The 24,666-nt window shown below is 47.0% G+C and overlaps 3 protein-coding genes across 4 annotated transcripts; 2 read left to right on the forward strand and 1 right to left on the reverse strand.

The window, feature by feature from the left end:
- Positions 1 to 2,398: 2,398 nt before the first annotated feature.
- LOC100831279 (protein CHAPERONE-LIKE PROTEIN OF POR1, chloroplastic) lies at positions 2,399 to 7,861 on the forward strand. 2 transcript variants are annotated; one of them, XM_003558274.4, is made up of 5 exons: positions 2,399 to 2,554; positions 4,592 to 4,792; positions 4,888 to 4,985; positions 5,393 to 5,837; positions 7,413 to 7,861. In XM_003558274.4, exons 2-5 carry the CDS (start codon positions 4,644 to 4,646, stop codon positions 7,561 to 7,563), a joined length of 843 nt encoding a protein of 280 aa, XP_003558322.1. In that variant the 5' UTR covers positions 2,399 to 2,554; positions 4,592 to 4,643; the 3' UTR covers positions 7,564 to 7,861. The 2 variants fall into 2 exon arrangements, with proteins under 2 accessions (XP_003558322.1, XP_014752208.1); XM_014896722.2 differs by lacking the exon at positions 2,399 to 2,554 and adding an exon at positions 2,661 to 2,679.
- A 5,915-nt stretch (positions 7,862 to 13,776) lies between these two features.
- LOC100830971 (beta-galactosidase 6) lies at positions 13,777 to 19,721 on the forward strand. The gene is made up of 17 exons (XM_010230557.3): positions 13,777 to 14,603; positions 14,753 to 14,848; positions 15,190 to 15,302; positions 15,417 to 15,483; positions 15,600 to 15,836; positions 15,960 to 16,154; positions 16,249 to 16,336; positions 16,543 to 16,661; positions 16,772 to 16,933; positions 17,027 to 17,244; positions 17,336 to 17,442; positions 17,564 to 17,673; positions 17,811 to 17,918; positions 18,011 to 18,118; positions 18,201 to 18,412; positions 18,950 to 19,286; positions 19,373 to 19,721. The coding sequence occupies exons 1-17, from the start codon at positions 14,430 to 14,432 to the stop codon at positions 19,478 to 19,480; spliced, it is 2,559 nt and encodes an 852-aa protein (XP_010228859.1). The 5' UTR covers positions 13,777 to 14,429; the 3' UTR covers positions 19,481 to 19,721.
- A 1,005-nt stretch (positions 19,722 to 20,726) lies between these two features.
- Positions 20,727 to 24,331, reverse strand: LOC100842103 (protein FAR1-RELATED SEQUENCE 6). The gene has a single exon (XM_014896720.2). The coding sequence runs from the start codon at positions 23,979 to 23,981 to the stop codon at positions 20,991 to 20,993; it is 2,991 nt and encodes a 996-aa protein (XP_014752206.1). The 5' UTR covers positions 23,982 to 24,331; the 3' UTR covers positions 20,727 to 20,990.
- Positions 24,332 to 24,666: the final 335 nt, after the last annotated feature.

Below are 24,666 nucleotides of genomic sequence, written 5' to 3' on the forward strand. Positions count from 1 at the left end.
CTATTTTACATCATCTGGAATGGATTTTCTAGTTTAGAACAAAAAATTTGCAAAACGATGCCCCATTTTACTTCATCTGTTGGAGATGCTCTGAACAGCTCATGCTGAGGCCGAACGTGATGCTGACGAGGGGTGGGCTGTCGCCCAGCTGCAGTGAGACGTTTCACGCTACTTCCTGATCAACATCCTTCGACGCCCCTTCGCTTTTTCTGCCTTGAAAAGTTTAGCTTTGTTTGCAAATTCAATACCTGAAAATCCTTGAGGCATTGTTCGTTTTTTTTCTTCGGAGAACAATCATTGAGGGGAAAATGAACTACAGTCCTCCTCAATCCCTAAACCGAACAAGTTCTGTCACCAGTCCATCAGCAACACATGTTTATGGGAGAACAATCATTTTTTTCATTGAATAGAGAGTTTTCTCAGATGCTGTTGTTGTCATGTGGGGTTAACGTCTATGTTACAAGTTGCAAGAGAAAATTGACACCCATGTTTTTTTTTCCGAACAACGATAGGGCTTATTGACTCGTGAAATAAAAGCGTAATAAGTCCATACAATTGAAAAAAATAAAACCAACGAAAATTATCAATAAAACTTAAAGCTCTATCATAGTCATCTTTTGAAATCAACTTATCTAGATTCATCTTCACATCTTGACCTTCATCCATGTATTCAGTGTCGAAATTGCACAATATTATACTTGCACAAGCTGCACTAAGAGCCGCATGAGCCTACCTTAAACGTAAAAATCTAAGACCGTTGAACGCATCATGGTTGGTACCCCGTGCAAGACAAGTTATGAATTTGCTGCTTCGTTGGTGAATCTATAAGAGACCAAAAACAGGGAAATGCAAGTCACGAGAACCACCGGGTTGCCTTACACCAGAATAAGGGCTAAATGCCAAACATCGATTCGTGCTTCGCTTACATTCTCAATGTCAAATTAGATGTCAGAAACAAAGTGGAGCAGTCAGATAGCGAAGTTTTTAAAGACAACGGCTAGGGTTTTCCTGTTGGTTACTCTCGTGGAAGTACTTGTCAATCTACTACGTACACCCGGATTCGCTAAAAGTTACAATATAGTTGAAGTAGTAAAGTTACTCCCTCCGATACATAAAAATTGTCGCCCACTTAGTACAAAGTTTGTACTACCTCCGCTCCGGTATAAGAGGCCCCAACTCATCCCTAGGTTGAAGATTAAACTAATGTAATATGGTTCTTATATCACAAAAAATATACCATTAGAAAATAGAACATTTGAGTTTCTAATCATATAATATTTGCGATACAGAACTCGTGTTAGATTAGTTAGATCTCCAACCTAGGATGCATGACCCCATATACCGGAATGGAGAGAGTACTAACTTAACTTATAGTACAAAATGGGCTACACTTTTTATGATTCCGAGGGGAGTAAATTACAAAAAACCACCACATTAGAGGTTAGGGTTTCAAATAGGTACCGATTTACGTTTTAGTTGTTAAGAACCACCGGATTTACTTAACCCCTCGCTCGCTAGCGTCTAAGCCCATTTCTGACGGAGCGGGTCCACCGGTCAGTCCAACGTGGCATGCCAGCGTGGCAATTGACTCTCCCTCTCCCGAAGCTGTGCCTCCTTCTCTGATTCCTCTGCTCCCCCAACCGAAGCTCCTCGCCTCCATGTAGAGCCGATGCTCCGGCCGATAACTCCAGGAGCCACGCAGCTCCTAGCCGCCCTCCGCGCGCCGTCGCTCGCTCTGCCTGTGATCGTGCGGCGCCGCTCGCCCCCCCGCAGCACGCCGCCGCTCACGCTGCCCACCTCGGCGACCGCACCCACGATTCGACGGGCAGAGATGCCCCACGCGTGCACGCAGGCACGACGAGTCCGATAGAGGTGACAGCTAGGCGAGGGGGCAGCTGGAGGCGGCCCTTGACGAGGAGATGCGGCGGCGTAGGTGGAGCACCGTGGCGGGGGCACTCAAGATGGCCGTGGGCGAGAGCGAGGGCACCGGCGGACGCGCGGGGGCGCTCAAGGTGCAGACAAAGGGGGCGGGGAGGCGGCAGGTGAGGGGATCCGACGGCGGCAGCGCTCCGACGGAGACGAGTAAGACGAGGTTTGGGGCGCGCGGGGCAGTGCTCGACTGCCCGTTGGGATTGTGGTTCAGTTGGATTGCCACGGTGGCTTGCCACACTGGCCTGACGGGTGGGCCCTTCCTGTCAGTTTCGCGCTTATTCGCTAGCAACCGCACGCTTAGTCTAATCCGATGGTTTTTAGTAAATAAAACATAAACCGGTACCGAAATGAAACCCTAACTCCTAATGTGTGGTGGGTTTTTTTTTATAACAGCGGCGATTCTGTCCTGGCACAGCGAAGCTTTTGGACGAGAAGGCCCAATTCGGCCCAACAGGAGTTTTCTTTCTCTTCAGTGGTATTCGTCTCGGGCCTCCCGAGCGACCCAGACCCACTCGCTCCGTGGATCGTCTTCCTCATCGCGCGAGCGCCGCCACCCATCCCGCTGCCGAGCGCCCCAGCCCCCTAGCTCGTCTTCCTCCTCGCGCGAGCGCCTCCACCGCAGGTTGATCTCCCCTTTGATTCTCTCGCTTCCGACCGTTTCTCCTCCCATCACCCCACGAACGGATTCCGCCCTTTAGCTCCCCGTTTCATAATAATCCCCAATTCGTAACTGAGGCAAAATTCAAGGTAGGGCTCCTCCGCCCGTGGACGGTGTGGCCTGTGTTCTTATTTTTTTAGGTTGAACCCCCTGATTCGTTAGTCTTGACGCCGCTGCCCACTCGATTTTTTACTGGCTGTTTAATTCACCGTTTGCATTTTGTGGTGCTAAAGTGTATGACGATTGTACATTATTTTGGTAGGCAACCTCTAATCTGCGCGCATTTGGTTACTTCTAAATATATCATATGTTATGCTCGTACCCAAGGTTTGAAATCATCGTTCAGGTCTTTACAGTATGTTGTGATGAGGGCCTATAGCGGGCTTATCGTGGAAGCTATGCTACATGTTGCATTTTACTACTCCCTCCATCCAACAAAAGATGTCTCAAGTTTGCCAAAATTTGGATGTATAATGACTTAGTATATAGATGCATTCGAATTTAGTCAAAGTTGAGACATCCTTTGTTGGACGGAGGAATATAATGTTTCTTACCGGTTTCAAATATAGTTATAAGTAATGAGCTACTCCCTCCGTCCTGAAATAAGTGACGTGGATTTGTATAGATTCTTATACAAATCCATGTCACTTATTCTTATACAAATCCACGTCACTTATTTTGGGACGGAGGGAGTATATTAATTGTTTGGCAACAGATTTTGATTACATATATTAGTCATGCAGCATTTAAGAAAAGATAATTTGAAACAGTGCACAAATTTAGGGTTGCATTTGGTGTTTACTTAACATTTAGCTGCTTATGGAACAGAATTGACACATTTAGTATAGTGGAGCTATCACGGCTACAAAAATAGCAGATATAGCAATCAATTTAGCAGTTACAGCTGCGTTTGTGGATTTTAATTCAATCACATAGCGTTTATGTGTTATGTCTGGAAAACTATAGCAGGATATTTAAATCGTTGTTCATGCCGTTGATTAACCTCTTTGCCAGTGGCGGAGCGTGAGATAAACACAAGAGGGGGCAAATTCACATCAAAACACAACATATGCAAAAAATATGTCAAGTGATAGAACAAATATAAGAGATAATTAGAGGGCAATGTCATGATGATATATTTATCTTGTTCATACAAATACCAGGTGCACATATACCTGTATTGTGGACAAGTAATTTTTTCGTGCTCTTCTGTTCATCTTAGCTTTGAAATCAGCAATTATTTCTTCAAAACCAATTTTTGATTCAATTTCTCGTTCTAATTGTAGCAGCACTACCAATTATTGAGGGAACATACGCAAAAATACTTGTAGCAGCAATTATTTCTCATTCACAAATTCAGAACACACAAACAAAGATTCAAGGAATAGCAAGGCATACCAAGCACAGCAGCCTCCCTCAGTCCCATCTGCTGTGGGCTGCAGGCTGCAGCCATGCTCGTGCGTCGGCCGCCGGGCGCTTAGCCGTGTGCGTGCCGCAGGCCGCAGCGTGCGCGTTCAGCAGCGGCACGCCAGGTCCGGCAGGCACGGGCCACGGCGGCACGGGGCGCGTGCTGCAACGTGGACGCAGGTGTCGCCGCTGTGCGATGAGCCGAGAAGAGGAAAAATTGCATCATAGTGAATAGCCGAATAGGGAATTCGGGAAGAACTCGATCAGGTCAGCAGTTCATTAGAGAATTGGAAATTGGGGAAGATGACGAGTAGATGAAGAATGCTGCGTGCATTAAGAAGAATTGTCTGCGTGCGTGGCGTTGGGCAATTCCTTCATGGGCTGGGCCTTGAGATAACTATATAAGAATTCCTTCATGGGCTGAGCCTTGAGATGATTATATAAGTATTATTTTCATTTTTCAAAGGGGGGTTGTTGCCCACTTTGGCCCCTGTGTTAGCTACGCCAGTGCTCTTTGCGGAGGGTCAGCGCATATCGTTAATGCAGTTATCCTGTCTTCTTTACTTGGTTTTAATGTACTGTTGTTTTGGGTAGGAGCCTCGGAGGGTGAAATATTCTCGGTTAGGTTGTTCAGCTATTCGTTGAGATGTCGGCGCATGGTCTAGCAACCAATCCCGTGTGGGCTACTCGATGTCCAATGAATTCAAGGGTGTCTAGTGCACCATTGGGACTTGTCTCTTTGGGCCTCGACAGGGGATGTAAGGAAAAGGTTAAACTGTTCATCATTGTGGATAGGTATAATAATACCTTATGCTTCGTCTGACCTCACTGTCAGAGCATTATCTAATTTAAACTTTGAGAAGAAACATTACTTCTGTCTTTCCATGCAGATACACAAAATATAGTGCTCCTTTCAGTACACAGCGGTTTTCCAGAATGACTCCGCTCGCATCTGCATCATTTGGTGATACAGCTGACTCTTCGACCCGTAAGTACTTAGTTTCTTATGTCTGACTATGACAATTAAATATTACACAGTAGATTGTTGAGATGTATTAGCCTTTTTTCGTTGTATTGAATTATATTAACTCTGAAGTAGCATGGAACAGCTGTGTGTCCATATCAGATTATTAGTTGTTTTTCATGCGTGATTGATCTTTAGACGGTATTATGGTAAAATGTAAACGTTGAACAACATTGAGGCCAAGTGTATTCCTTGGGACATGCATTATAATGTAAGACCTAAGAGAGCTAAGTGGCGCTACAATCACCTAATATCACTCGCTAGCTTATTTTCTTATCTAGTCGTGATTCACGAAAAAAACACGTGCTGGTTCTATTGGGTTTTTTTTTTGTAAACCTGCAGAATTCTGTTTAACCGCTTAATTTCTTCAGCCATTTTTCCTAGAATCCATGTGAAGGATCCATATCAGCGACTTGGAATCAGCAGGGAAGCATCTGAAGAAGAAATACGAGCTGCCAGGAACTTTCTGATAAGCAAGTATGCAGGCCATAAGCCTAGTGTTGATGCAATTGAATCTGCACATGACAAAATCATCATGCAGAGTTTCTTTGATAGAAAAAAACCGAAAATGGATCTCAAGAAAAAATTTAGGGATCTCAGTCAGTCACGTCCGGTCAAGGCTGTTCAGGGCAGATTCCAGACACCATCTAGCAAAGTTATTTGGAAGACTGCAATTACTTTTGTCTTGCTTGGAGTGCTTACCCTTGTTTTCCCTACTGAAGAAGGACCAACTCTCCAGGTTTTAGTCTCTTGTGCGGCAAATATCTATTTCCTTTATCAGAGGCTCAGAAGTGGCTGGAAAGCATTCTTTTATGGGTAATACTTTCTTCCTTTTTCATTTTCTCCACCTTTAGGTTGTTCAGGATGTAGTTGAACTAGTCTTTGATTAGTTCTGCACAGTACAACATTGTTTGATTTGGACTACTGTACTTTGATTCTGTATATGGACATTTTAGTCTAGGTACCAATACTGGTGCATATCTCAAATCCTAGCATGATATAGGACTCATACAACCCAAACCTCAAAGCCTAGCACTAGCAGCCACCACTTAAATCAATTTCCATTGCCAACTCCCAGATGGGTATCTATCTCCTGATAGTGGTGCCAAGAAAGATCTGCTCTAGCAGCACTGGTTTTCTCCTCTCCTTAGACACACCCTTTTCATGTGAGGCATTGCTTGCCACCACTACTTCAACCCCTACAAGCCAGATCTGCAGTGCTGCGTCCTGCATAGTTTCGTGCATCAAATATGCACGGTAAACTCAAGCACTTATATTTCATATCCTGAAAAGCAAACACATCTGATGTCTCCATGGTTGCCATGCCTGGTGTGGGTTGTGCCATTCGGGCATTGGTAGGTGTCTTCATGTATGCATCTTGCCAAGTATCTGGGAGCTGTTTTTATCCCGTGCAGAAAGTATTATAGTGGGCAATGGAACTTCAAAGTCAGATTGAACGAGTGGGTGTACTAGTTGGATTGGGATTCAATCTAGGTTTGCTTAGTAATGCGTAAACAGAAACATTTTTAGTGTGATACCGGTGCATCTACTGTACTTTTGATACTGAAACATAAGTAAGCAGCTTGCCTTTGGATTTGAAATACATAATTTAGATATTGCCATGGGAGGAGCTGAGCACAAACTTCTTTTCTCATTTCGTGGACTTGGGGCCTGTCATCTAAGCATCTTGTACTCCCTCCGATCCATATTACTTGTCGAAATATTACATGTATCTAGACACTTTTTAGGCATAGATACATCCATATTTAGACAAATTTGAGACAATTAATATGGATCGGAGGGAGTAACAGCAGTTGATTATTCCATCATTAATTCAGCCTAATGATGTACAAGCACACAAAAAAAACATTGTGCGCTCAACCCTTGGCACGGCTGTTCTGCCATGTCAACCTTGGATTGTCATGTTTCTGTTATGGGTGCTTTACATGATGATTAACAGTTTTGGTACAGTCTGCTTTTACAAGTTGTAAAGTTGAGTCCTGGGGTACCAACTCAAAGACCAGTCGCCAGTTTGCATATCAGAAGTCCAGAATTAAGCATAGTAGATATGGAGTAGGAGTAGGACTAAAGAACATGTTTGCATATCAAAATCCAGAATGAAGCAGACTAGATGTGGACTAGGAGTAGGAATTCAAAATTTGGAACACATTTCAACCAATAATTACTGCTGCCAGCCCATTAAGTCGAATCAAGATGCGAGTCAGGACTCCTTAGCCAAGTATCGACTCGTAGACTAGTCACGGTTAGTCAAGCTAGCAATCCTTAATCATTGAAGCTGTTTTAAGATTTACAAAGGAAGTAACCACTGATCTCTACAAATATATTGGTATATGATCAATTCTTGATGCTGAGTTTGCTCTGATTTTTCAGGTTCGGATCCTTCTTTGCTTCCTGGCTACTTGCCACATTCTTGATGGTATCTGTAATTCCGCCTATACTGCCTGGTCCGAGAAACTTGGAAGTGAGCACTGCGTGTGTTGCTTATGCATTCCTTTTTGTATCATCAACCTTCCTGAAGTAGTAATCTTGGCATTCTCACTTCCATGTTAGCCCTTAGTCTTGCAGCAGCCAAAGTGGTTTTCCTCTGCTTCCGATCGCTTGTGTAACACATCAGTGTCTTTTACTTCTGAGGTGGAAATGGTAGTTTTTTTTTTCGTGAGTTGCTAGTATATATCAGGTTGTAATGTGTGACAACTTTTTTGCCCTGGCCCTTAAGAGTTTAATAGTACCTCATGTAGGCATTTCAATTGTATTAAATACAGTTCGTTTTTGGATAGATGATACAATAATGACATGATGTTTATGTGGATTGAAACGCTTCTTTTGGATCTCAAATCGCCTTGGTGCATTTCAATTTTCAATAACATTCCTTTGATTGTTGCTTCTCAGCTGCCCTGATTGCGTTCGCTAGATGGCAACTGAAGGAATATCTTAGGTTGTTATGCCTTCTCTGATCTAATCCTGGCAGCTCTGAGATGATGTGCTGGTTTGTCGTTTCGTAATTTGCCCCATGAGAACAATGAAGAATGTATAGTCCGCTATTGCAACTCTCTGGTTTGATTGGCCAACACTCCCGAACTCTGAAGCCCGTGACACAATCACACAAAGCCAACAGGAATGCACAGGCGAGTCGTATTGACGAGGCTGTGCTACAGGACTGGTGGGGCTCTACTACCGTTAGACTATTAAGTCAGTTGATCCGGTCTGTATAAGCATATGACGTGTCTGTGCCACACATGGTCCACGAAGAGAATAATAATGTTGCTGTGTCAGGCAAGCCTCTTTAAGCCTGCTGCATGTGTAACATGTCCTGATGTCTCATGAGATGATGATGTTGATGCCTAATCCCTTTGTAGTAGACTGCACAAGTGTTGGTCACAAGAGAGGGTACCTCGATTATCCTAATTGAACAACTTTTGAGCTCTCCAGTCTAGATGATAGGGGGTAGAGAGTAGCAGCTGGTTACTGCATGATTATTTTGTCAGCTACTTTTCTCACCAACCCACTAATACGTTTTCATACCCAGGTGTCTAGAAAAGGGTTAAGGCTAAAGACTATCCTGATCCTTGTAATCCAGGGCGAACCACCTCCTTATATTTGTCATCCGGGCAAAAGGGGCGTCCTTGATCGTACTGCTTTCTGGGTTGACCGCTAAACTATTGCCACTGTGGTCCTCTGTGATCCCTGACCAAATCTTCCTCCGCCCGTCCATATACTACATTGATCAGAGGTCACTGTTATTCCTCTTATGCAGAAAATATATGTTCCCCCCTGTTCGTACAGCATCACCTGTATGGCTCTATCTTGTTTTCTGTGTTGCTTGATGCTATATTAAACTAGTGCGGCACATCTCGAGAGGTCATGTGCACTCCATAACACTGGTACTACGGGTTGACAGACGGCGGCAAGTACGTGCACGTGCAGTGCAGAGACACGACGTCAGATCTCTTCTTTGCTTGCTCTTCGGATCTTCCTGTTTTTGCATCAGATGCCGCCGTGCTGATTTCATCTGCTACTACCATGGGAACATGGGTGTACTACATGATCAACGCTGTCGCTTCCTGATCCTTGGCCTCTCTTTTAATCTTTATCAGGAAAAGACGTCCTCTCAAAATCCGCGGGGAGAAAACGAGCACGTATCTGGGTTAGTAGTAGACTAGTAGTGCCTTTCGGCATTGCGTCTCAGATCAGACCACGTGTGTTTTCACTTTCATTGCAGCCCGGACGTCTACGGCCCCTGAGTCCTCCCAGCCGTGCCTCCGCCTCCTCTCTCCCTTCTCTCTCCCTTCTCTCCGGCGACTGTGCCGGCCGAAGAGGATGGAGAGGGGGGCTGGGTTTGTTTTCTCCGGTGATATGTATATTAAAGTTGTTGTCTTAGGGACGTTTTCTATAGGAACTTCGGCACCGGTTTTGAGACGCCGGTTGCTCGTCGGTCTGGTTGTTCTTGCTGTCGTCGTCTGCATCGTGTTTCTCCGTCTGCACGGCAACGGTTCGACCTCCGATTTGGTTTTCTTTTTCAATAAAAGCCTCTGCCTAGATATGTATTCCTCTGCTGCCATGGATTTCATGGTTGCTGGCGCTGGATCTAAAGCCCTTCCCGTAGTATCCAAAATAAATCCCTATTTTTTTTTATCCTGTCGCTAGATTTGTTCTCCACAAATCTTTATTCCTGGCGAGTTTGTTCTGATCTTATCTCCATGACCACCTTGAAGATCTTGTGGGCTGGTTTGGAGTTGGGGCATGATTTCCTTTTGAATCTCTTGGCCCCTTCTCACTGCTACTTTGGTGATTCACCTCCTTACAATCACCTGCATCGAAGTAGGACTGGTTCTGGTCGTTGCATCTGTATTGTTGTTTGCCACTGCTCCTCTCAACCTCCTGCTTGGAGGCCCGCGTCGCGGCTTCGGGGCATGGTCTTCAACATACAAATTTGGCGGTTCCATATAGACCTTCGTCTGGTGGTTTCAGCCCGTTGCAGGGACCAACTTCGGTTTCCCTCGTCGTCTGAGCTTACTCATTATGGTCTCTTGACGTCGGAATCTCCTATTGTGGGTGCCATGGCTCGTTCTTCCCCAACATCTCTTGCCTTGGTTACTCTGTTTGTTCCTCCGCGCTTGGAGGCAGGTGGTCGTCCAGAAGGTGCTTCATTTTGCCGGCGGCGACCAATTCTGCTGCTTGCCGACGATGAGTTCAGAAGCGGTCGGCAGCGAAACTTCCCGATGGATAGGTGGCCGGTACCCTCTACCGGCCTGAAAGCTCGAGGAGGTGTTCAAGACGCGCGGCGATCTGTCCTGCCGGTGTCTCTCCACGTGTTCGTGAGAGTCTTGTTTGTAATTTTTAATTTTCTCAGGGACCAGTTTGTACCTCGAGATGTAATCCTATGTAGGACTTTTGTCCTGCAGTTTTAATGAAGCAGGGCCTTTTTTTTTGAAAAAAAAAGCTGCGGTTAATTTTTCGCGTAATTTGTCCCGGTCGGCGCAGCACCCCATGTAACGTCGCCGGACTGAAACGTGCCGTGTTGCCGTTACCCTCACCCAGGTTAGCCTGACATCCGGTCACGGTACGGTAGCGGTGCTCGTTTCTTCATATCTATCCGTCCGTGTGGCCGTGTGGGCTTGAATAGTTGGATGATCTTGCAAACGCGTGTGTCCGTGTCAGCTGACACGAACGTGCGCCGACTCATCCACCTGCTCGTTGCTTGCCACGAGCGTTATCCAATCCACCGCGAATTCATGTGCCAATTGAAGAAGAAAAAAAGGGAGGCTTGAAGCCGATGAATTCCATCCTTTTTTTAATTACTCCGTACCTTCTTTTTTTGGCTAAATCGTCCAAGGGAAACTCTCCTTGATTGACAGGTCAAGAAATTGATCCGTGGAGACATTAGTCACAGACCTCACTTGTCTCAGCTTCCACGCACAAGATAACCTCCCATCACGGTTAAACAAAAAACGAATGAACAAGGTTAAGAACAATCCAACCAAGAGCACGAGTCCAAAATGTCGAGATCGTACACGCAAGTCGTGTCCACTTTGACGCAATCTCTCCAGCTTTTCCCTGCACTGCACAGCGGTACACTACAAACTTTGCGTGCACATACCCATCCTCGTCTCGCGCGTGCGTCCCGGTCAGCTTCGGTGCACGTCGCTCCAAACAAAATTTGTTCGTACGCACGCGCGGTACACCGTATACAACGGGAAGCTACCCACACGACGAAGGATGATACATCAGAACGCACACGTCAGGATGTGCACTAGGTGCTACAGAGATGGACGGCCCAACAACCCAACCGCGGGATGGCTCGGCGCCCGGCAGAGTCTCCGGAACATCCTGATTCACCCGTTCCACTCGCATTCCTCTGGCCCTGATCCATTTCGTAGCTGGGGTCCGGTTTCAAAAAATAAACAAGTTTTTGGGGTGCTCTTGAATGTCTTCATCAGACTGGCGAGCAAAATCAGCACCAACTGCGATTGACCTGAGCTAGCTGCATGCGCCGACACACCCCAGCCGATCGATCGACCACCTGCTGCGATCCGGGGAATTAAAGCGGCAGATCGAGTCGAGTGCCGTCCGATAACTGGAGTCTGTACTAGTGGGGTTAGGCTCAGGATTCCTGCATTGCCGTTCTTAGTTTTTCGACGAACCGGCCGGCTGGCAGCACGTCCTGTGGCTGAGTGGCTCTACTGCATGCCTGTGCCGATTTCTGATGCTGGCAGTGATAAAGATGACGGGTCACACTGATCAATAAGTTGGTGACGTTTGACCGTGGCAGGTCGAGGTGGTGCCAGGTTCTGTCTTTGTGGATTTGTGATCCGTAATCGCGTAGGTGCGCCCTACCTGGGTTGTAGCCCTGGGTGATCGATCTTCTGTCTTGAGCCAATCTTACAATTTGCTACTCACTCCCTCCAACAAAAAATGTCTCAACTTTGATCACATGAATACATATATACACTAAGTTATATCTAGATATATCTAAATTTTAACAAACATCTTTTATTGGACGAAGAAAATACGAATGATTGAGAGTGAGGTGTGCTTCATCACCACCAATTAAAATATGTTCTGTGGAGGCACTCCCATCAACCATGAGTTTTTCTTATTCCTGCGGGTACACCTGGATTCAGTGAAATACTTCGTTCGGAGAAATAAGTGAATCAGATTTGTTTAAATTCATATGTGTCTTAAAAAACTAGGTCTGCGGGAGGAAGAAACCATCCGGTATCGTTTGAAAGAAGAAGACGTTCTCACACAGGCCTATAAAATTCTCGAACCTCATGCCCCATCCATATACAACGTCACGTGAGATCAAAGCCGGCCTAGCTTAGACCTGTGCTTTAGTATGAGACAGACGATTTTTTTAACCCTTCGGCCTGAAATTGAGACCCAATGGGGGTCTAACCCAATACCAAAAGGGTGCTACTAAAACCTCTAACCATTACACTGAAACCTCATTCACATTCATATGTATCTTATTAGTATTGTAAATGTGTAAGAAAATTTTCTTTTGCCCGTAGCAACAAATGAGTAGTCCAACCCAAGTAATAGTATCAGATTTTTTTAGCTATCGGGGTACACTAACCAACAAGTCTAATACCACAACATGCGCCATGCCAATTTCGCATCAAGCACGAAGACTTATCGGCAAGTTTCATCCAGAAAAGGAATCTTGAGCCTTGGAATAATGTATATTTGAGAGTAGCAGTTGCCTCACAGGATTCTTGTGTGTGAAGCTGTGGCGCTACAAGAAACTTATGTTCAGCATCTTTGTTGGACAATGTTCAGGTAGAAACTTAGGTACAGCGGTGGTCCAAATCCACAGTATTAGTGTTTTTATTTCTCTTGTCAACAAAAGTTTATAAAGTGCAAAAATACAAAGTTAGTCTCTTGCAATATTATTAGTAGCAACCTTTGCCTAAAAGTCTCCAAGTCCTTCCACAATTTCACCGACTCCCTCGACCCCCTTGCCACAAAGCCACAGACACCTTTTTTTCTCTCCGACCTGACGAGACGAGCGCGGCAGCAATCTGACAGCCCCGCTCCTGTTTTCGCACGTTCTGTCATCGCCACATCATCATCATCTTCCATTCCACCGCCCCAAAACTAGCACTTTCTATCGTTGCCATTTCTTGCAAACCCCCTCCCAGAAGGATAAGAAGATCGAGATTCCACAGCACGGGGCAGCTAATAGCTAGTGCAGCATATCATGCGTATCACTTTCTAGGCGCGCGGAGACGGGAAGCGACAACGCCGTTCTAGCTCGACCCGAGAGTCAGCAGACGCGGCACGTAGCTGGCTAGTGCTGTGTGCTGGTAAATTAAGATTTAGACAAGCGACAACGCCGGCGGCCGGTCACGACGACCCCTGTCTGTCGGTGTGGCGTCGAGTAGTTTATAGCCGGCTCATTTCTTTTTACTCTCTCTCTTTTGTTTTGTTTTGTGGTTCCTGCGAGCGAGGCCAATGCCAAGGATGTAGAGCGAGCGATCGAGCGGCAGGAGGTAGATACTATAGAGTATTAAACCTCGCTGCAGTAAGTAAATAAATCAAGCAAGCAAGGAAGATGTGGCATTACTCCCACACGGTCCACACACCCCGCCGGCCCATCCATGCCGTGTGTACCACCGAACCGTTCACGGCACCACCATTAACTACCACCACCAGCAAAGAGGAGTAATTCCTCGCCTCTCCGTCGATCCGAACCATTTAACTTGGTTTTCATCGCGATCGCCATCGCGATCCCGCGGATGAGTGTCGCCGCCGTTGTTGCCGTCGCTTGCAAGCAGTAGCAATTAGCAAACCAAACGCCGCGCGCGGCAGGGAGAAGGAGATCAGCTGTCAAGAGAGAGGGATCCGCACGGTTCACCCACCCACATTGCCGCGCGCAACCTTTTTAATCCCGGTGGCAGGAGGAGGAAGAGGGGCACGGCACCACCACCAGCAGCAGCAGCAGCACCGCATCCACGCAGGAAACAAACAAAGGGATCGAGAAAGCGAGGTGTTTCCGTTTGTGCGCGGGCGAGAAAGGGTATTAAACTAGTTGTGCGCGCTCTGCTCCGTTCCGCCGACGACCCCTCCCCTGCAATCAAATCCCATTTTCTCGTCGACAAAGCCAGCCACACACCGAGCGAGGCACCGAGCTAGCTTAGCTGAGCAAAGCTACCTCTGAAGATTTAATTTCTTTTCATTTATGCTCACCTCCCCTCCACCCCCCACCGAGCAACTCCTCCCTGCTCCTGCTCGACGTCCTCACTCCACTACTACTGCTCGCCGCGCTAGCTTTGCTAGTACACCGAACGCCATAATCGCGTAAAAGAAGCTAGCCGCCGCCGCTGTTGCTGTTGTTTCTTCCCGTACGTACGTGCAAACGTGCGTGCGTCTCCTGCGAGGGCGGCAATGGCAGCCGTCGGCTGCAGGCAGCTGCTGCTCCCCGTCTTGGTCGTGCTGCTCTGCTTGGCGGGGGCGTCGTCGGCGACCAACGTGACGTACGACCACCGCGCGCTGGTCATCGACGGCGTGCGCCGCGTGCTCGTCTCCGGCTCCATCCACTACCCGCGGAGCACGCCCGACGTACGTCCACGCCGTTCCTTTCTCTCTGTCTTCCCACGTACTCTGCTTTTGCTTTCCGGCCATCCTCCTCTGTTTCTCTTTGGTGCGTGGTCCGAGCTGATGGCACTGACGTCAAAGCCATGGACGCGGCGGCTGTTGCTTGTTTGCAGATGTGGCCGGGGCTGATGCAGAAGGCCAAGGACGGCGGCCTGGACGTCGTCGAGACGTACGTCTTCTGGGACATCCACGAGCCCGTACAGGGACAGGCACGTTCTCCGCTCCATACCGGCCATCAAACCCCTTTTTTTCTCTCTATCACTCGTTAATATTCCCTACTAGTGTATCATACCTTTTTTTTTTGTTTTCTCATCATCTCCTCCTGGTCGTCATGTGTCAAAGGCCGGGTTTGCTTCCTCTGCACCCCATGCTTTATTCTCCTCACTCACTCCCGGTCTCTTTTATTTACTTAGTATTATGAACTTAGAGAACTAGCAACGTTTACTCTTAAAAAAATGTTACCAAGTTTGCATCATGCCGATATCTATGGCTGTCACGAAATCAAGGAATAATTCCTTTCTGACGAGTAAAAAGAACTGCCACGTGACAGTACGACTTCGAGGGCAGGAAGGACCTGGTGAGGTTCGTGAAGGCCGCCGCCGACACCGGCCTCTACGTGCACCTCAGGATCGGCCCCTACGTCTGCGCCGAGTGGAACTACGGGTCAGCCTCCTCCTGGCTCTGCATTTTTACCTTCTGCAACCTCCGTTTCAGTTTTGTCAGTAGGATTGTACCCCGCTCGAGCTGATGTGCCCCGTTGTTAATTTGTAACCGCAGAGGCTTCCCGCTATGGCTGCACTTCATCCCGGGGATCAAGTTCCGCACCGACAACGAGCCTTTCAAGGTAAACATGATGAGCTGTGAAGTGGGACGGACTGTGGGAGCACTTGAGCAGCGTGCAATGCAGCTTGATCGATTAACATGTGGATAATTCGGTGGTATCATTGCGTGTGTGTGCAGACGGAGATGCAGCGGTTCACGGAGAAGGTGGTGGCCACGATGAAAGGGGCGGGGCTGTACGCGTCGCAGGGAGGCCCCATCATCCTGTCGCAGATCGAGAACGAGTACGGCAACATCGACTCGGCCTACGGGGCGGCGGGCAAGTCCTACATCCGGTGGGCGGCCGGGATGGCCGTGGCCCTCGACACCGGCGTGCCCTGGGTCATGTGCCAGCAGGCCGACGCGCCCGACCCCCTCGTAAGTCCTTTCCCAATTCCTTGGTGGCCCGATCATGGATGGATTATGGATACCGCGACGGCATGCAACGTGAATGGCTGAACGGTTTCCGTTCCTTTCGTTTTTGGGGGGGATGCGGCGCAGATCAACACGTGCAACGGGTTCTACTGCGACCAGTTCACCCCGAACTCCAACAGCAAGCCCAAGCTGTGGACCGAGAACTGGAGCGGCTGGTTCCTCTCCTTCGGCGGCGCCGTGCCGTACCGCCCCACCGAGGACCTCGCCTTCGCCGTCGCGCGCTTCTACCAGCGGGGCGGCACCTTGCAGAACTACTACATGGTACTATATATGGCTATATGCTGCTAAATGCTAATGCCGCACTTATGTCCGTGGTGGGTTGCCTGCTTAACTAACTCTTGGTCGTTGTTGGCAGTATCACGGAGGGACCAACTTCGGCCGCAGCTCGGGAGGGCCATTCATCTCCACGAGCTACGACTACGACGCCCCCATCGATGAGTATGGTGAGCGAATATCTTCTTGAGCTGACCGTGCTGCCTAGTGCTCTTTTTTGAATGTCTCATGACCTGTATGTGGCTCTCTCATGGAAGCGGAGAGGTCTGACGATGATCATTGGCATTGTCATGTTAGAATGGATAAGGACAGTTTTTTTCTTTAAAATTTAAGTGATCTGAGTTTTTTTTTTACCTTTTTGCAATGTGTGATTCAGGGCTAGTGAGGCAGCCCAAGTGGGGCCACCTGAAGGATGTGCATAAAGCAATAAAGCAGTGCGAACCTGCACTCATAGCAACTGATCCATCATACATGTCCATGGGTCAAAATGCTGAGGTATATGATCCGCTTTTCCAAAAGCAGGTTTTATTTAAAGAACCAATATTGATAAATCAATCTTTCTTCGAGTATGCGTGATGATGATATCTGCATTCTTCTGGCTTCAGGCGCACGTATACAAGGCTGGTTCAGTATGCGCAGCATTCCTCGCCAACATGGACACTCAATCTGACAAAACTGTCACATTCAATGGCAACGCATATAAACTCCCTGCGTGGTCTGTCAGCATCCTTCCTGACTGCAAGAACGTGGTACTGAACACAGCTCAGGTACGTGCATTCCTTTCGTTAAAACAAGAGCGACCCGCATTTGTGGAAAAAACATTAACCTCCGATCTGATTCTGATACACGTCTCTTGGCAGATCAATTCTCAGACAACAACTTCAGAAATGAGAAGCCTAGGGTCCAGCACTAAAGCGTCTGATGGTTCGTCCATCGAGACAGAGCTAGCTTTGTCTGGCTGGAGCTACGCCATAGAACCTGTTGGTATCACAACGGAGAATGCCTTGACAAAACCTGGACTGATGGAGCAGATAAACACCACCGCAGATGCCAGCGATTTCCTGTGGTACTCAACAAGGTACAGGATCGCACGCCTGGCTGTAATGTGCCACATAGTAATTGGTGAACTGGCAGTAACCAGTTTACTCACTGGTTTCTACTTTGTGCAGCGTTGTTGTTAAAGGTGGGGAACCGTATCTTAATGGCAGTCAGTCCAATCTGCTTGTTAACTCACTTGGACATGTTCTTCAGGCCTACATCAATGGCAAATTTGCAGGTAATAGGACAGTGCAAACTCCTTAAGATTACATTTGAATCATCATGTTAATTCTGAACAGTCATCTTCCATGCATAAGGTGTATTTGTGTATTGAAACACAACTGTTGAAATCTTACCAGGCAGCGCCAAGGGCAGTGCTACTAGCTCCCTCATCTCGTTGCAAACACCAATTACACTTGTGCCTGGGAAGAATAAAATAGATCTCCTGAGTGGAACAGTTGGGCTGTCGGTAAGTCAATATCCACTCTGCTCCATTTTGATGTCCGTCTCTACTTAGTCATCTTAGATTAAGTATTCAAAAAAACAAGACTACATCTAATACCCAATTATTAACATTACTCTTCCTCAACTCCACTGGTACTTCAGAACTATGGTGCATTCTTTGACCTAGTTGGTGCTGGAATTACCGGTCCAGTAAAGCTGAGTGGACCAAAAGGAGTGCTCGATCTATCTTCTACAGATTGGACATACCAGGTGTGTACACTCCAGTAATATACTGTCTCTGCGTTAAATAACTATTGGCAAATATTGTTGGTTTTCCTTGTCATAATACTTTTTTTCTCCAGGTAGGACTCAGAGGAGAAGGCTTGCATCTATATAATCCTTCAGAGGCCTCCCCAGAATGGGTATCGGACAAAGCTTACCCAACCAATCAACCATTGATCTGGTACAAGGTCAGTCTAATCCTCTAATCCAGGAACTATGCTACCTGCAGCATTTGGAGTTAATGTACTAACTCTAATGCTCCAAATGCAGAGCAAATTTACAACTCCTGCAGGTGATGATCCTGTTGCCATAGACTTCACGGGAATGGGAAAAGGTGAGGCGTGGGTGAACGGGCAGAGCATTGGTCGCTACTGGCCAACAAATCTCGCTCCACAAAGCGGCTGTGTTAATTCATGCAACTACAGAGGACCTTACAGTTCGAGCAAATGCCTAAAGAAATGTGGGCAGCCATCACAGACTCTGTAAGAATCCTCTCCAAGAAACTCATACTATGTTTCGATCCCTACAGAGTGACAGTACCTATTCTGATAATTTTATATGTTCTTATATGAAAAGGTTTAAGCACTCTTTCAGAGAGATGCTGCATTTAGGTGTTCACGACATTTATTTACTCCTATAAAAGACTCAATCTGCAGTAGCGGTCTGTCATTCCGGACTGCATCACCTTTTGACTCACATGCTGATTTGACACATTGAAATGAGAATGAATATGGATTGATAGAATAAGATAATAGATAGTGATAGCACACTAATCTCTTTAAACATGTACTTTTAGTCCATCACAACGTACGGGCATTGTGCTAGTATTCTTTATTTTGAGATCAAAGTACTTCCATACTGATCGCTTGCTAGTACTAAAAAAATGAAGGCCAGATAGTTTCGGCATTAAATTTATGACAGCCATAACACTGAAAAATATAGTTCTTTATTCATGGTGCAAGAAATGCATGAACTGCTAGAATTGAATGACTAATTCAGTTTCATACCTTCTTAAACAGGTATCATGTACCCCGTTCGTTTCTCCAACCAGGCAGCAATGATATAGTCCTTTTTGAGCAGTTTGGTGGTGACCCGAGCAAGATATCATTTACGACGAAACAGACAGCAAGTGTGTGTGCACACGTGTCTGAGGATCATCCCGACCAAATTGATAGCTGGATCTCTCCCCAGCAGAAGGTGCAGAGATCTGGGCCAGCACTTCGTCTGGAATGTCCCAAAGCAGGCCAAGTCATCAGCAGCATCAAGTTTGCAAGCTTCGGGACACCAAGTGGCACCTGTGGTAACTACAACCATGGTGAATGCAGCAGCCCTCAAGCTCTTGCAGTTGCCCAGGAGGTAAATTAAATTTGTTCCACTTTCACACTTGCCATGTCCATGTATTGTTTTTCTTACGACGTGCTGACAATGTTGAAACTCTGCAGGCCTGCATCGGTGTGAGCAGTTGCAGTGTGCCGGTGTCAACGAAGAACTTTGGAGATCCATGCACAGGAGTCACAAAAAGCCTTGTGGTCGAAGCTGCATGCTCATGACATGTTTGATAAATGTTGTTAGTAGGAAGTAAAAAGCAGATCTGGGGGGGTGAAACTAGAAACCTACTCCGTGTAGACAAACAGGCAAGAAAGAATAATTGTTCGAGAAATGCTTGTGAAATGGAATAAAATGTTCCCAAAATCTATTGGAGCAATGCAAGCTATTAAATTGTATGCTTGGAGCTAGTTGTAATTGTTAGCATGACAAATCTATACATATTGATAGGGTATTCTTTTGCAATTTTCAAGATTTAATTTTTAATTCAATCAACACAAGCACACCCTTGTTGAAACGTAAAGTTTTGTCAAGCGGAGAGGTAACACCTGATACACTAGCTAATGGGTGTAGAAAAGCATCTGATACTCTTTAAGTCTAAATACACAGTCCTCATGCTTGCAGATGTAACTGGAACTGCCGATTAGATTGTCCTGCTGTGAGATACAGCTGAAGAGTGCGCCTAGTTGAAGGCCTGAAACTCTTCAGACCCAGGTGACTCTGCGGCATCATGGACCCTCTGTAGGTCCGATCTTCATGATCGGCTGGATGAACAGACCGTTTCACAGGTAGATGGAGCATGTAGCAAAACCAGGACGGTAACCCATATCACGTTTCAAATCCCAATGGTGCAAGAACAGAGAGATGAGACAGCAAGTTTTGACAAACAAAAAGTACTCAAGAAGTCCCTGCCCTAATAAATCATCAATCAATCACGGACAGACGGTTAGAATCAAACAGAGCAAACACCACAGGCTTGGCTCGTAATTTTCCTGTTAATTTTTTTTCCTACGAAGCATAACAGAAAGTTAGCGAGCCACAGGTCCTGCCTTGCAGCTGTAGGCTGATATTGACTTGCTACTCGTGTAAAATAGGCAGCAAGCGACTAATGGTACTACTGTCCACTGGACGTGAGGAAGTGAAGCTTCTATGATTACTGAAATATACCTGTAACTTATACCTGAACAATAACAAGCTGACACTTTAAGCAGCAGACACAAGATAACACAGCTACAGCTACAACGAATAAGAGCCAAAGGAACCAACCTGCAAGATAGCTTGCGAGTAGGTTACCACGTTGCAATTATCATAACACTAGAACTTCAATCTTGCATTGTATTTCCAGATAAGCTATCAGTTAAAAGTTGACATGTGTCAGTCAAACATATGAGAAGCACAAAGCATGCAATGCAACCAACAGCTCAAGCCAGAGACATGCAAAATCAAGCTGTGCAATTAGAGGCGTCACACTTCAAATTACCAGATGCCCAGGAAAATTATTACTATCTATCAACAATATGCACAGAACAATGCCATTAAAGTACCTTGCTACAACTGCCAAACAGAAGAAGAAAAATGGTCAAAAGGAGCTACCAGCAGTCAATGATTCAACTGCAATTAGTACAAACTAGTGATTAGTTGTACTGCCTGCTCTAAGAACATACATATGAACATACAACAAGGTTGGTTGTGTCCTCCTCTAAACACAAAATGTTACAGGGGTAAACAATTAAACTACCCCACATGCATTCCACCTCCCATAAAGTACGTATTTGTTTCGACATTGGGTCTCTTATTTGAGTCTATCACCTGGTCTCTCATACTGAGGAGTTGTTTGGGATGGTAAACGGTTGGATGTGGATGCATTTGCATGAAATCAGTTGCAGCCATTGACAAAGAGCCACCCTCCAGATTTACGTTCACCAAATCAAAAGTGTGCATCCCATCATCCTGAGCAGTGGATACCATGTTCATATCCACTCTTGTATCACCCTGCATCATGTGAGGAGATGCCATGTTCATATCAACTCTTCTGTCTCCGTGTATGAGGTGTGGCGACGCCATGTTCATATCAACTCTCCGGTCCCCGTGTATCATATGTGGTGATGCCAGGTTCATATCAACTCTTCTGTCACTTTGTATAAAGTGTGGCGACCCCAGGTTCCTATCGACTCTTCTGTCCCCCTGAATCAGGTGAGGGGACGACATATTCATGTCAACTCTTCTGTCCCTCTGCATCAAGTGGGGAGATGCCATGTTCATGTCAACTCTTCCTTCTGCGTGGATAAGGTGGGGTGTTTGCATTTCCATATCAACTCTCCTGTCCCCGTGAATCATGGATGTGGTGTTTAATGTCATATTTGCATCGACCATTCTGTCCCCATGAATGAGGGGAGTGGTGTTTGATGTCATGTTCACATCAACTCTTCTATCTGTGGATGCTTGGCCAGTTAATGCCATGTTTACATCAACCCGTTGATCACCTTGCTGGATCTGATCAAGCCTAATTAGTTTGTCCTTTGCTTCTTTCATGGCTGACAACACAAACTCCTTTAATTCAGGTTCTCTAGCCCCAATGTCAATAGCATCTTCTAAATATTCATGGCCACGCACATAAAGATCATCAAATATGCTCAGTTCTCTCACTAATGCCACAGAGCTGGAGCTTGCGGGTGTGTTAAGTATTCTGAAGTCCTTCCTCCAGCGATTGAGGATGTATTTTGATGGCAGCATTAACACATTTTCTTGCTTCAGAACAGATAGAGCATGGCTGCAAAGGATCCCTCGTGATGGAAAGGAGCGACAGATGCACCAAACATCCTTGTCAGAATTGTTGTACACAACTGTATAGTCAACCTTCTTTCCTTGTATTAACTCACTGACCATGTAGGTAACTGAATTCCCGCTCCTGTCTACCTCTTTACAAATCACATGCATCAATTGCTTGATCTCATCTTGGAATGCCTGAAACATGGGCACTGTGTAGAGCTCCACAAGTTGCTCCTCAAATGGTAATCCTGACAGCAAAGTGAGCCTAGAATAATAAGAGCGCAGATCATCATATGCTTCCCTTTCCAACTTCCCTTTCAGGGTAGTCTCATATTGCTCAAGAAAAACTGGCAGGGTAGTTTTAGTTGTCACAGCACCGTCAAAATATGGATCTGGTTTTTCGACCTTCCTGATAGCAGATGTACCAGCCCAGAATGAATGATTGACATAACCAGGAGCCCACTGCTTCCGACAGCTGTACAGTGCGGAGAACCATTCATTGTCTTTGAGCTTGTAATGCTCAACCATGGATCCCCACTCTTTCTCAAAGTCAGTAAGAGTGACTGTGTCATAAACAACATCCTTGAATCTTGAACAAATTGCTTCTTTCTCATGTGTACGCCCCACGTTTTCTTGGAGCTTCTTCAAGATATGCCAAAAGCAGAAACGGTGCCTCGCATGTGGCAATACCTCAGCCACAGCCTCTGCCACCACATCTGAATAGCTGGTGGTAATCGCCTCGGGCGCCTTGCCGTTCATACAGCTCAACCACCTTTTCAACAACCAAACATAGTTTTCTTTACTGTCTTCGGAGAGCAGACCACATCCAAGTAGCACAAGGTGGCCGTGGTTGTTCACTCCAAGGAGTGTAGCTAATGGGAGGCTAGCACGAGAGTGCTGTAAGTAAGTAACATCAAGAGTAATAACATCACCGAAGTAGCGGTATTGCGCTTGAGACCTCAAATCAGTCCAGAAAAAATTCTTGGCACGACTTTCCTCATCAAGATCCCAGCTGTGAATTAAGTTTGGTTTCTTTTGCTGCATCTTTTCAATGAACTTCTTGACTGCATTGAGGTCATCCTCCCTGAAACGCTGCACAAAACTGTCGCATCTACTAAACCTCAACCCAGCAACAACAGCTCCAGCAGTGACACTCCGCTTGGGGCGAGTCGGGAACTTCCTGGTCTCAGCAATCTCACTCAACGACTTCTCCACCATCTCATCCATCTCATCTGTGATCTTGGACTTCTTCTTGGCTGACTCAGGCATCTCCCTATAGGCCTTTAAGAACCTCACCATATCAGGCGTGCAAGGATGGTTATGCTCCAAGTCAACAAACTCCACCTTCCACCTATCGTTCACCCGCTTGTCACGAATTATCAGCATCGCCTTGCATCCAGTCTTCTCAGATGTGGCACGCCGCGCCCGCTTCTCCTGGGTGGCTGCCCCGCGCTTGCTGCGGAGTGGGTAGCGGGCACTTGGACCTTCAGACGGGGCGCCAGCCCGAGGCTTGCCACTCTGGGTGCATGAGAAGGTGGATCGGTAGCGAAGCCCCTCGTAGTTGTGGCAGGTGCGGCGCACGGCGTGGAATCCCATGCGGTAGGCGTATGCCTTGTAGAGCGAAAATGCCTCGTCGACGGAGTTGAACACCGTGCCCACCCGCGGCACCAGGGCCTCCTCCAGCGTACGAGGCACAAAGCCGTCATCCCCACCGCCGCCTTCCGCCTCCCCTTCGTCCTCGTCGCCGCCCTCCTCGTCGGAGGCGACAACCATCTCGTCCTCGCCCTCCTCCACCTCCTCTTCATCCTCATCCTCCGCGGGGTCGCCGTTCAGATCGTCGGCGATCTCAGCCTTGACCCGCCTCGCGGCCGCTGCAACCTCCTCCTCCTCCTGATAGCTAGGGTTTTGCGCCCGAGCGGCGCGGGAGGAACGAGTCCGCCCAGAACCCTCCCCCATATTTACGCACTCGCAGCCACTGGCGGACGCCTCCCCAAACCCAAAAGTATTAACACTAGAGGTACAGGGGGGGCAGATACCTCGAGGTACGAAATGGTTAGGGTTCGGGGCGTATAACTGTAGGGGGGCACTATGGAGGGGTCCGGGACACCATGGGGGCTGCGCGAGCTCGAGGTGACCGTCGATCTGGCCGGAATCAGTGGGCTTGGGGACGTCGCCGGGGAAGAGAAGGGAAATTGGGGTGTTCTAAGGGAGGGGTCGTGTTGAGTAGCTTTTGGGGGCGGAGAAACTAGAGAGATGAGCACGGAGTAGCCAGTTTTCTGGGTGAGTTTACGGTTTTCCGTCTTGACCCTGGAGAGGAAGGATGGGGAGGTGGCAGATGGAAGATATCGCGGGGTGGACGGGTGGAGGAGGCTGACAGATGGCCCCGCCTTGGCTTTCCATGAGTACGACGGCAAAACTGTGTGGTTTTTGGCGTGGATCTAGGTTTTTCAGATGCATTTTCGGTCTCGCAGGATACCTTATTTTAGCAATTTAGTAAAGCAACATACTCCGTATTACAATCGGATCAAAACACATAAAACAACAAACAAATAGAACCATGGCTTCCTGGACATTGTTGTTCTTGCCATAATACTCAGCATGCAACAGGAACATTAGGGACCAGGAACATCAGATGTTGTTC

The sequence above is a fragment of the Brachypodium distachyon genome, chromosome 1, assembly GCF_000005505.3.
Source record: "Brachypodium distachyon strain Bd21 chromosome 1, Brachypodium_distachyon_v3.0, whole genome shotgun sequence".
NCBI lineage: Eukaryota > Viridiplantae > Streptophyta > Magnoliopsida > Poales > Poaceae > Brachypodium > Brachypodium distachyon.